Source organism: Eulemur rufifrons, chromosome 30 (assembly GCF_041146395.1).
Source record: "Eulemur rufifrons isolate Redbay chromosome 30, OSU_ERuf_1, whole genome shotgun sequence".
In the NCBI taxonomy this organism is placed as follows: domain Eukaryota; kingdom Metazoa; phylum Chordata; class Mammalia; order Primates; family Lemuridae; genus Eulemur; species Eulemur rufifrons.
In genome coordinates this window covers 59,768,077-59,781,238 of record NC_091012.1, presented here as the reverse complement: position 1 = coordinate 59,781,238, position 13,162 = coordinate 59,768,077, and the positions used below count along the sequence as shown (strand labels likewise).

The 13,162-nt window shown below is 37.6% G+C and overlaps 1 protein-coding gene across 4 annotated transcripts in view; it reads left to right on the top strand.

The window, feature by feature from the left end:
• Positions 1-13,162, top strand: part of PAK3 (p21 (RAC1) activated kinase 3) — an 87,432-nt gene that overhangs the window by 53,242 nt on the left and 21,028 nt on the right. For all 4 annotated transcript variants that reach the window (XM_069462934.1, XM_069462933.1, XM_069462932.1 and 1 more), the window contains 4 exons: positions 9,310-9,358; positions 9,654-9,766; positions 11,071-11,188; positions 12,702-12,801. In XM_069462934.1, coding sequence (XP_069319035.1) covers positions 9,310-9,358; positions 9,654-9,766; positions 11,071-11,188; positions 12,702-12,801 — 380 coding nt within the window. The remainder of the gene's footprint in view (positions 1-9,309; positions 9,359-9,653; positions 9,767-11,070; positions 11,189-12,701; positions 12,802-13,162) is intronic.

The window sequence follows — 13,162 nt, the reverse complement described above, 5'->3', positions numbered from 1 at the left end:
ATTGATTAAGGAAAAGTTTATTTCTTGCACTTTTCCTTTTTTTGTGTGAGCATTATATAATATTATTTATTGCTATCATTTCTTTTTTTAAACTTCAAAATATCAAGGGAATAAAAATATTTTTGTTACATGGATACCTTGTATAATGCTTAAGTCAGGGCTCTTGGTGTGTCTGTCTCCAGAATTGTGTTCATTGTACCCAATAAGTAAGTTTTTATCCCGCACCTCCCCTCCCACTGTCCCCTTTCTTGGTTTCCAATGTCCTTTATATGTCTTTGTGCATGTGTGTACTCATCATTTAGCTCCCACTTATTAGTGAGAACATATGGTGTTTGGTTTTTCTTTCTTGAGATACTTCGCATAGGATAATGAACTCCAGTTTCATCCAAATTGCTGCAAATGAAATTATTTCTTTCCTTTTTATGGTTGAGTAGTACTGCGTGGCATGTATATGTGTACACACACACACACACACACACACACACACAAATATTTTCTTTATCCACTCATCAGTTGATAGACACCTAGGTTGGTTCCACACCTTTTCAATTATAAATTGTGTTGTAATAAACATTTGAGTACAGGTGTCTTTTTTATAAAATGACTACTTTTCCTTCAGGTAGGTACCAAGGGTGGGATTACTAGATTGAGTGATAGGTCTACCTTTATTCCTCTAAGGAATCTCCATACTGTTTTCCATAGAGTCTGTACTAATTTGCAGTCCTACCAACAATGTATAAGCGTTCCTATCACTCTGCATCCATGCCAGTATTTATTGTTTCTTGACTTCTTAATAATGGCCATTCTGATAGGGGTAAGGTGGTATCTCACTGTAGTTTTAATTTGCATTTCTCTGATGATTAGTGATGTTGAGCATTTTTCATATGTTTGTAGGCCATTTCTTTCTTTTGAGAAACTTCTCATCTTTTGCCCACTTTTTTATGGGGTTGTTTTTTTCTTGCTGGTTTGTTTGAGTTCTTTGTAGATTCCAGATACTAATCCTCTATCAGATGTATAGTTTGCAAATATTTTCTCCCATTCTTTAGGTTGTCTATTCAATCTGTTGATTATTTCCTTTGCTGTGCAGAAGCTTTTTAATTTAATTAAGTTCGATTTATTTCTTTTTGTTGTTGTTGTATTTGTCATAAATCCTTTGCCTAGGCCAATGTCTAGAAGAGCTGTGTTTTCTTCTAGAATTTTCATGGTTTCATGCCTTACATTTAAGTCTTTTATCCATCTTGAATTAATTTTTGTATATGACAAGAGATAGGGATCCTGTTTCATTCTTCTGAATGTGGCTATCCAATTTTCCCAGCAACATTTATGGAGTAGGGCTCCCTTTACCCAGTGTATGTTGTTGTCTGCTGTGTCGAAGATCAGTTGGTCATAGCTATATAGATTTATTTCTGGGTTCTCTATTCTGTTCTATTGGTCTATGTCTCTACTTTTATACCAGTACCATGCTGTTTTGGTTACTATAGGCTTGTAGTATAAATTGAAGTCAGGTAATATGATGCATCTAGGTTTGTTCTTTTTGCTTAGGATTGCTGTGGCTATTCAGGGTCTTTTTTGGTTCCAAATGAAGTTTAGGATTTTTTTATAGATCTGTGAAATAAGACACTGGTATTTTGACAGGAATTACATTGAATCTGTAAATCACTTTGGGCAGTATGGACATTTCAACTATGTTGATTCTTCCAATCTATGGGCATGGGATATTTTTCCATTGATTTGTGTTATCTATGATTTCTTTCATCGGTGTTTTTAGTTCTCCTTGTAGAGATTTTTCACCTCCTTTGTTTAGTATATTCCTAGGTATTTTATTTTTTTTGTAGCTGTTGTGAACAGTATTGAGTCCTTGATTTGACTCTCAGCTTGACTGTTGTTAACATATAGAAATGATACTGATTTGTGTGCACTGATTTTGTAACCTGAGACTTTGCTGTATTTATCAATTCCAGGAGTCTTTTGGTGGAGTCTTTAGGGTTTTATAGATATAAGATTATATCATTGGCAAACAGGATAGTTTGCCCTCCTCTTTCCCAATTTGGATGTCCTTCATTTCTTTCTCTTGCCTGATTGTTCTGGCTAGGACTTCCAGTACTATATTGAACAGAAGTGGTGACAGTTAGAACTCTTGTCTTGTCCCAGTTCTTAGGGGGAGTGCTTTCAACTTTTTCCCATTCAGTATGATGTTGGCTATGGGTTTGCTGTATATGGCTTTTGTTATTTTGAGGTATGTTCCTTGTATGCCTAATTTGTTGAGAATTTTTATCAGGAAAGAGTGCTGGATTTTGTCAAATGCTTTTTTCTGCATCTATTGATGATCATATGGTCTTTGTTTTTGCTTCTATTTATGGTAAGTCACGTTTACTGATTTGTGTATGTTGAACCATCCTTGTATCCCTGGGATGAAACCCACTCGATTGTGGTGAATTATCTTTTTGATGTGTTGTTGAATTCAATTTGATAGTATTTTGTCAACAACTTTTGCATCTATGTTCATAAGGGATATTGGTCTATAATTTTCTTTTTTGTTGTTTTTGTGTTTTTTTCCTGTCTTTTGTTTTAACATGATACTGGCTTCATAGAATGAGTTAGGGAGGATTCTCTCCTTCTCAAACTTACGGAATAATTGCTATAAAATAGATACCAATTCTTCTTTGTAGGTCTGGTAGAATTGGGCTGTGAATCCGTCTGGTTTGGGGCTTTTTTTGTTGTTCTTGGGAGATTTTTCTATTACTGTTTCAATTTCACTGCATGTTATTGGTCTGTTCAGGATTTCTATTTCTTCCTGATTCAACTTTGGAGGTTGTGTGTTTCCATTTCCTCTAGGTTTTTGTAGTATTCATGGATGATATTTTGTACTTCCATGGTATTAGTTGTAATGCCTCCTTTTTCATTTCTGATTGAGGTGATTTATTTGAGTCCTTTCTCTTCTATTTCTGATTAATCTGGCTAGTGATCTATAGATTTTATCTTTTCAATGAAACAACTTTTCGTTACATTGATCTTTTGGGGTTTTTTTGTTTGTTTGGGGGGTTTTTTTGGTTTTCATTTCATTTAGTGCTTCTCTAAGCTTTCTTATTTCTTTTTTTCTGCTGGCTTTGCATTTGGTTTGTTCTTCTTTTTCTAGTTTCTTGAGATGTGACATTAGGTTGTTAATTTTGATCTTTCTGTCTTTTTGATGAAGGCATTTGAGGAATTTTCCCCTTAGGAGTGCTTTTACTATATCCCATAGAGTTTGAAAACTTGTGTACCCTTTGTTGTTCAGTTCAAGGAATCTTTTGATTTACATCTTAATTTCATCATTGACCCAAGGATCATTCAGCAGCAGGTTGTTTAATTTCCATGCCTTTTTAGAATTGTTTCTCTTGGAATTGATTTCTAGTTTTATTCCACTGTGGTCTGAGAAAATACATGGTATGATTTTGGTTTTTTGAATTTGCTGAGACTTGTTTTGTGGCCTAAGACATGATCAATCTTGGAAAATGCCCCACATGTTGATGAGAAGAACGTATATTCTGTAGTTTGGGGGTGGAATATTCTATAAATACCTGTTAGGTCTATTTGTTCTAGAGTCCCATTTAAGTCAAGTTTTTCTTAATTCATTTTCTGCTTCAATGATCAGTCCAGTTCTGTCAGTGGGGTGTTGAAGTCCCCAAAATAAGATGGTGCTTTTTATATCTTTGCTTAGATCTTGTAGAATTTGCTTTATGAATCCGGGAGCTCTTGTGTTAGGTGCATATGTATTTAGGATTGTTATTTCTTCTTGTTGAATTGCTCCCTTTACAATTATATAATGACCACCTCTGTCTTTTTTTTTTTTTTTTTTTTTTACTATTTTTGTTTTAAAGTCTATTTTATCTGATATGAGGATGCCTACACCTGCTTACTTTTGGTTTCCATTTGCATGGGATATTTTTTTCTATCCCTTTCCCTTGAGTCTGTGTGTGTCCTTGTGGGTAGATGTGTTTCCTGGAGTTAGCAGATACTTGGGTTTTGTATTTTCATCCACTCAGCCAGTCCATGTCTTTTAAGTGGGACATTCAGACCATTCACATTGAGTGTTAGTTTTGATATGTGGGATACTGTTCTGTTCATCATGTTGGATGATACCTTATTGTTTTGTTTTTCCTTTCATGCTATTGTTTTATAAGACCTGTGAGCTTTAATTTTGTGGTATTTTTATACTGGTTGGAATCTACTGTACTGTTCCATGTATAATGTACTTTTGAGCATTTTCTGTAGGGGAGGTCTAGTAGTGACAAGTTCCCTTAGTGTTTGCTTGTCTGGAAAAGTCTTTATTTCTCCATCATTTATGAAACTTGGTTTTGCAGGACACAAAATTCTCATCTGGCAGTTGTTCTGTTTAAGGAGACTAACGATGGGGCCCCAATCCCTCTGGTTTATAAGGTCTCCACTGAGAAGTACGCAGTTAGCCTGATAGGTTTTCCTTTGTAGATTAGTTGTTGTTTTGGTCTTACAGCTTGTAGCATTTTCTCCTTCATTTTGACTTTGGTCATGTTGACAATTATGTGTCTTGGAGATGTTATATTTGCTATGAATCTTCCCAGTGTTTGATGACCATCTTTGTATCTGGATATATGAATCTCTGGCGATACAAAGGAAGTTCTCCTCAATAATTCCCTTGAATAGGTTTTCCAAGCTTTTTGTTTTTTCTTTTTTTCCCTCTAGAATACCTATAATTCATATGTTGGCTCATTTTACATAGTCTCATATTTTTCTGAGTGATTGTTCATTCTTCTTTATTCTTTTTCCTGTGTCTTTGACTGACTGGGTTAGTTTGAAAGCCTTGTCTTCAAGCTCTGAGTTTCTTTCTTCTTCTTGGTCTAGTCTGTTGTTGCAGCTCTCTGCTGTATTTTATAATTCCCTAAATGATTCTTTATTTCTTTAAGTTCTGTTATATCCTTTCTTATGTTGTCTACTCTTTAGTGGGTTTTTGGTATTTTTCATTTATGTCCTGAAATATTGTTTTGGTTTTCAACTTTCTCTTCAATTCCATTCATCATGTTTGCCATACATAATCTGAATTCTATTTCTGACATTTTGACAATTTCCTTTTGTTTGAGGTCCATTGCTATGGATGTATTGTGATCCTTTGAGTGTGTCAAACTAGTTTGTTTTTTCATGTTGCTGGGATTCCTTTGCTAGTTTCTTCACATCTGAAACCTCTTCTCTCAGCTCAGGGCAAATAGGTTTGTGGTATGCCTGTTCTCTGTTGCTGGGAACTGTCCTACTTAGAAGGAGGAGAAATCCCTGGATAGTACTTTTGTGTCCTACTCTGGAGGATTGACCTGGTAGAAGAGGAATGGATGCACTGAGAGCCTGTAACACGCGTTGTCCCATTCCCCTGTGGTTGTCACAGCCCAAGCCAGTGCTGGAGGATATTTGTTCAGATTGATGGGTTAGTCCCCAGGCTGCTGTTGAAAGCTTGGGCAGGGGGCTGGGTAAGTTCCTCTCTGTGGAGGCAAGCAGGTGGCTTGATCTTGGCTGGCACCTGGGTGGGTCATGGGACCTTGGTGGGTGCCTGGTTGCATCATGGGACTGCAGCCAGTTGTGGGGCATGTTCCAGGACCTTGATGGATGCGTGGGTTTGTCACAGGACTGCAGCAAGTGGCAGAGCAGGTCATAGGACCTTGGCTGGCACCTGGGTGGCTCATGGGACCTTGGCCAGAGCCTGGGTGGGTTGGCAGACTGTAGCAAGTACCTGGGAACACTGCAGGACCACATCCTGTGGTGGGGCAGGTTGCAGTACTTTGTCGGGTGACTAGAAACCACGAGGGTCTTGGCCACTGCCTGGGCAGGTTGGGGACCACAGCCAGTGATGGAGTAGCTCCTTGGCCACAACATCTGGGCTATCTGCATCTGGCAGGGTGGGGTGATGTTCAGCACCCTGCCAAGCAGTTACAGTGACTGAAGCTTCCCTCCCCACTCCCTCTCTGATCTGGCAGGGGTAATGAGAAGGCAGCTGCAATGGAGCTGATCCCTCTGCATACTGGGTGTTCTGGGGCTGACAGTGGAGACTGGAGTCTGTTGTCGTGACCTGGGACCAGAAGTTGGCTGGACACCACTGTGCCTGCCCTCCGGTGCAATGCTGCTGCAGTCTCCAAGCAGCTCCCTGATCAGTTTGGAGGCCTGCTGTGTTGGGGGAGCCCCCTTGCAGCTTAGATTTCAGTGTCTGTGGGGGAAGTGCAGAGCCCCGGGGATCTCTCCCCTAACCCTTCCCTGCATGTGGATGCTTCCCCCACGTACCTTCTCATCTTGCCGAGCGGATCACCCTGCTCCTCTCTCCCCCACTTTGTGTGTTTCCAGTCATTTCTGTGATGATTCACACTGCTCTCTCCAAGATGGTCCATCCACAGGTGAACCTCTACCTGCAACCTTTGATCCTCTCCTTGAGAGCAACAAATGCAGGCTGCTTCTAGTCTGCCATCTTGGCCCCTCCTCTTGTACTTTATTAAGTAAAAAAATACATATATGTGCTGCTTAGAGCTTTTGGTTAGCATGTGCTATCTAACATCATCACAAATTGATATAATTCTAGCTAAAAAGAAATAGATTTGATATTTGAATTAGTTTTACTTAGGTAAATGTTGAATTTTTGTTATGAATTTTGAAACATCAAATATCTTTAAAACTCCCAGATACTTAAAGAGCTTCCTAGTGATCCACAGACTACAATTTGGGAACTTAACAAATATATTAGGTAACAATCCACCAAATAATAATAATTATCATTATTGGTAATATTTATTGGGAAATTACTATATGCCAGATCTATATACATTTTAAGTACTGTATACATTTAATCTTCATTTAATCCTGAGCCACATTGGGATTAAATTACTTACCAAGGGTCACACAACAAGGAACTGGTAGGATTTGAACCAGGGGAGGTTTGAGTGCATGGGATTGAAGACTGTTGTTCTCAGCTCAGCAGTGAACAATGAGAGTGCTTTAATAGACGAATCTTAAAGGAGATTAAGATCTCTTGAAGGAGACATTCATATTTATATCAGTTGAATCTTAAGTTGTCAGGATGTGGAAAGGCATCAGAACTGGGATGCTGAGAAATGTTAGGGGTGCTAAGATGGAGCTAGAGATAAGGTACTAAGTTTTAATCTCCAGGTTAGTACCTGAATTTGTACATTTGAGTTGAGGGTTCTACAGAGGCTAGAAGTTGGACAAACCAATAATTTATTGATCAGAGCAGTGGGTTCCAACCATCTAACAACATGTTTGGTTTGAGGGGTTGGTAGGTGAGGTGGGGGAGTATATCACCATTCTAAGACAGGGTCCAAGGGTGAGGGGAAGGGAAAAACAGCTCCCTCTCGACAATTGTTTATATACAATAAGGTGGGGGGAGAGGAAGTGAGGAGAAAAGCTCATTTTTAGTTAATAACTGATGGTCTAGAGTTTCAGGGTCTTTAACGCTCTGTGGATTAGGAATTCGTGGCAATTCTATACCACTGAATGCCATAAAACCCAGGATATTGAGATTCCAGGGTTAGGACTTTAGCAATTTTAAAACAATGAAGTGCTGAGGGGGGTGGGGGACAAAAAAACCCCAAGGATTTGAAAGGTAAAGCTCTGGAGATGTTAAACACTAATCCACCTTGCACTCCAAGTCAATCACAATTTTAGCCCCTAGTGCAAGTGGAAATGGGGTTGGGGTTTGGAAGGAAAGGGGTGAATAAAGGAAAGGCCACCTGGGCAGGCATTTGGGCCTCCCTCCCTACGTTTAACTGGAGCAACTCCCATTTTATTTGTTTAATATAGTGAGAGTTTCTGCATACAGTTTCATTTGATAAATGTGTTCCAAGCTTAAAAGAAAAAGGCAAAACCACTTTGCTAGGGAAAAAAAGGATGTGGAACCTCTAAAAAGTATTCCAGTAGTTCACCTCAGCCTCTTTTTTTTTTTTTTTTTTTTAAATAACGGCAGACACTAGCAAGGACTTTCTGGCTGGGATATTAGGAGGGGCCAACTAACAGTTCAGTGAATCAGTCATCCCCTACTGTGAAACCAATAACAACAACAGCAACAAAGAATAATAATAATAGCAGTTACCATATTAACTGTCAACTCTGATGTGGCACAGGGCTAATTTGCCCTAACATTAACAAGCTATGTGACCTTGGACTAGTCATTTCCCCTCACTGAGTTTCAGTCCCCTCACATGGAAAATAGTAATCACAGTAACAGCAAACATGTATTGTGTGTGTGTCAGACTCTGCACTAAGAACTTCACAGAATTTATCTCATATAATCCTTACCATATATCTATAAGGCAGGTAATATAAACTTCTTAGGCTTGTGAGACATATTTTGGCAGTACCTGTCAAATGAGATAATAATAGTACCTATCTCATAGGACTACAGAGAATTGAATGGCACAAATGAAATTGACTATTTTTCTTTTTATTGGATGTAGGGGTAGGAGGTGGTTTAGAATGCATGTGGGATTCACAGAAAGTTACTGTGAATTCAGCTTACTATGCAATTTATATTTTCAAAGCAAGAGAACCCAGTAATTAAAATGAGAATGGAAGTATGAGTACTACCAAATCTTAAGGAATGAGATTTTAAAAGCATATTGGGCCAGAGTGACACCTCACAGTAGAAGTTGCTGATAAATTTAGCAAAAAGAAAAAAACAATGGCTCAAATAGTAAAGCCACATTGTTGTTACGTTGTGTAGCTATAGTATAGGCACAGCATTGAGAGTGATTTGTTAGATGAAGATATTCTTAAAAATTTTGAAATATATGAAAAGAGCCACTCTGTTTCTATGCTAAAAGTGGAGTTTAATTTATACTTGCCTAAGCAAAAGATGATATATTCTTTCCTAACCTATACTTTGCTTTAATCAGAGGCCTACAATGTTGGTTATTGTAAAATCCAAGGAATATTCAGGAATTCCCTCATAGGAACAAGGCCATTTTGCTCAATTCATTACTGCATAGTGCATGACACATGAACTGGTGCCAGAAAGTCTGACTGGAGTTCCTAGACCACCACAAGGGATACATTGTGATTGTTGCAGGTGCAATTTCTGCATAAAAGGATTGTTCCGATACTGTGCACTTAAAAATTTGCTAAAATGGTAGAGCTCATGTTGTGTTCTTACCACAAGAATAATTTTTAAAGATTGTTCCTTTTTTACTTCATTCTTTCGTCTTGAGTTGGCTAATTTTCCTCTCATGAAAATAATTATGTTTTATGTCAAACAAAATATATTGGTAACACCTTGATTGCCTATTCATTTGATAATTTTCACCTTCACAGGGCATCAGGTACTGTTTATACAGCACTAGACATTGCAACAGGACAAGAGGTAAGTGCTAACATTCAATCCTGATTTTTATTTTCCTTTATTCATATTTATCAGGTTTCTTCTTTGATGGAATCTATGCTGGAAAAAATGGGTAGCACTGGGTAAAGCATCTGAAGCATCTTAAGTGGATAGTTGATCCAGGATTGACCAAAGAAAACAGGCATAGTTTTGTGGCACAGATAAAGAGCTCAGTAGATAAATAATTTATATGCCTTACTCTGTGTCCCAAAAAATATGGATGCTTATGTTTATTGTAACGATTGTAATTCATTCTTGTACTTTAATCATCATTCAGGTGGCCATCAAGCAGATGAACCTTCAACAGCAACCCAAAAAAGAATTAATTATTAATGAAATCCTAGTCATGAGGGAAAATAAGAACCCCAATATTGTTAATTATTTAGATAGGTAAGTGGTTTTTTTCTCATTATGTACTTGTTCTCTTTATGGGATGTCATTTTCTTTGCAAATTACTTTTTTGGGGATCTATTCATTTAACCGTCATTCTACAAATATTTCTCAAATGCTACAAAGAAGTAGAGTGTTAGATCTATTGCTGAACTTTCACCCGCTTATCTTTGTCCACCCATCAAACACTTGAAGAAACATTTTATGGTCTTTGTTCAAACATAAGCAGTTTGTGTAATTTCCTTTTGAGGATCGTGGCTCCATGTTGGCAGGAAATAGACTATTGCATATAAGAGAGAGCAGTGGTGTTTTAAACATTTCGTCAAGTGTTTGTTTGGAGCCAGTACAGTCTCTGGGAGTCTAAGTGAAGAAGGCTGACTACAATGGCTCTGCTTTAATGGGTGCTTTGTGATTAACTGACAGTGAGGTCTAGGGAATTGAGACTTTAATCTCAAACCTTTTTCCTAAACCAAGTAATTAACGTCTCTTTCATCAGTGGTATTAACAGTGTGTTATAAATAGGCATTTAAAGACAGCACTAACTCTTCACTTGTGGTTAACATCTGTCTCATTCAATTTCAATAAGTGTTTGTTTAGCACAACTGTGCTGTGTTCTCTGGGGGTATACAAAGGAAATAAAGCTAGGTCTTCAACCTCAATGAGCTTAAGATCTTGCTTTCTGTGTTTTGGGCCAGGTAGACCATGATACAGAAGGAGGAAAAAAGAGGAGGAAAATGGACGGTCAAATCTTGAGTGTTTCATAAAGTGTCATTTAGGGACTACCTGCAGCAGAGTGACCTAAAGTCACTCTGTTTGTAACTTTGTAAAACTTGCATTTTCACTTATAAAAATGCAGATTTCTAGGCTGCTTTCCATAATTAATGAAATGGGGACTATGAATTTTCATTTTTAACAGGCTTCCCAGGTGAATCTTATGGACACTGCAGTTTGAATACCTTTCTATCCTGTGGGTCTTAGGACAGGGTAGAAACATTAAGGTCATTCCATTTCCTGTACTTTCTCTCTGTTGCTGAGTAGGGAGCCAGACAGATCTGATAATACTGCTAAAGTGCCTTCTGATGGTCCTAGGTGATTTGAATAACCTCATGCTCTCTTTGCCTGAATTGTGGGGCTCTGGTGACCCTTGTCTCCATATTTGATCACTTGGGGTATGTTCCTCAATAACTTCTTAAAGATAATGGGCGTGGCACAACTCACAATTGAATTCTGTCAGAACTGAGGCCTGGGAATGTTACAGTCATTCCTTAGTCCCAAGTCAAAGTCTTGTTTTTTTATTGTTATAGCTACTTAGTGGGTGATGAACTATGGGTAGTCATGGAATACTTGGCTGGTGGCTCGTTGACTGATGTGGTCACAGAGACCTGTATGGATGAAGGACAGATAGCAGCTGTCTGCAGAGAGGTAAGAAAGTAGAGCATTTCTAGCTGAGAAGAACACCAAAATTGGCAGTTCCTTATTTCTGATTATTGAGAATGCTTGTAACAAAGTAACAATAGCAGAACTTTTCTACTGAAAAAAAAAATTCGAAAGCCTAACTTTAATTTAAATCCTAACCTAATAGCATTCTTCTGAACCATGCTTGCCAGCCTCTTGTTTATTTTAGTTGTTTTTTTATGGATTTTGAGTTCTGTTATGCCATTCTTGAGGTACCATATCTAAGCCCACATGCTGTAGTCTCAGTAAACATGGGAAAACAGTGATGTTAGCATGGAACTTCTTTCTGATTTGGGGGGATTTTTACATGATAGTTATTTTGTCTTGCATGTGCAATGTGAGCTATGTAAAACACAAACCACATTATATTCTCATTTTCTAGAAGACAATTTAAATAAGGTCCTGAAACAAAAAGGAGATAATTTATTTAGAAAACTTAAAGATTAAAAAAAAATAAGGTCCTCCCTCATACGAGAAATGAGTTTCTTTCACAATATAATTTGAACATCCCTCATAGTCTTCCAGGGGACCTCAGGGTCTGTCTGTTTTCCAATCACAGTGTCATATCCCTATCATCAAGCTAAATTAAAGATACTATATTTATTTCTTTGATATTTATAAAACCACACACTTTTCATTGGAGTCTCATCTACCCCATTCATTGTGGTGAGGTTTTCTATAGACAAAAGTAGGAACTCCAACTCACTGAAACTTGAAAACCAGTGATAGGAAAACAAAACTATATGGTATCAGCTACTCTTTGCCTGTTTATTTATGTTAAATTGTTCACTTAAATCTACTCCTCCCTTGCCTTCCTCTCATTCCCATTTCCCCCACTCCAAACATACATATACACATCTACCAAACACATAGATTTTCTATTCATGCAATAAATCAAACTTATAGTCATTCAAGGGAACATTCTTCCCTGAGCCTGTGGTTTCCATCTTCTAGTATTACAATACAAAGGCATTTCCAAACAAGTACCTGTAGTTACTTCATAGCCTATGAGCCTTCAGAGCCTGGCTGCCATTCAGAAATAGCATTTATGGCATTTGTTTTAAATGCAGATTCCTGGGTCCCACTCCAGATGGTCTGAATCAAATTGTACCAGGTGCACATAAGTTTACTACATCTGTAAAGGACCAGGCTGAATTCCTATCTTCCAGATAACTAAGCCAAAGTATCATTATATTCATCAGTTAGTTTGCCTGTATTAATGATTAGTGCTACTTATCACATCATCACTCTTCATGTCCTAATATGACATGGGAGCCATTATAGTTAGCATGTATAATGCTAAGTAGGATCATTGATGTAACTGGTAATGTGGTTTCAAAGTGGTGTTAAAGCATTCAGTGATATATTTCACTTGACAACATAAAATTATACCCTTGCCCAAAATTTATCTAGAAATGAAACTTAGAATCTTAAAAAATTCGTTGTGATATAATTAGACTTTTTTTTTCTGATTTAATAGTGCCTCCAAGCTTTGGATTTCTTGCACTCAAACCAAGTGATCCATAGAGACATAAAGAGTGACAATATTCTCCTCGGGATGGATGGCTCTGTTAAATTGAGTAGGTATTTTGGTTCAGATGGTGTTTTGAGAGAGTATCAAGGAACTTCTGCTCTTTTATTTTCTAGCTTGAAAACATAATGACTACTGAAAGTGATTGATTTGAAAACAGTTAGGGGCTAGTTTGAAGCAAATAATTTTTCTAACACTGTGTTCCTGTAGACTGTGACCAAATTTTTTGGATTTAAGATTTCAGAATTTCTAGTGACTTCTAGAATGGATAGATGACAAATACCTAATTAGAAAACTAAAAGATTCTGTAAGTTTGAGGGAACAGTAATGGGGGGGACTAAAGTCTACTAAAAGTGACATCACATTAGTCAATTATTTCAGACCCTTTGTAAAATCAGGACCAGCTGAGA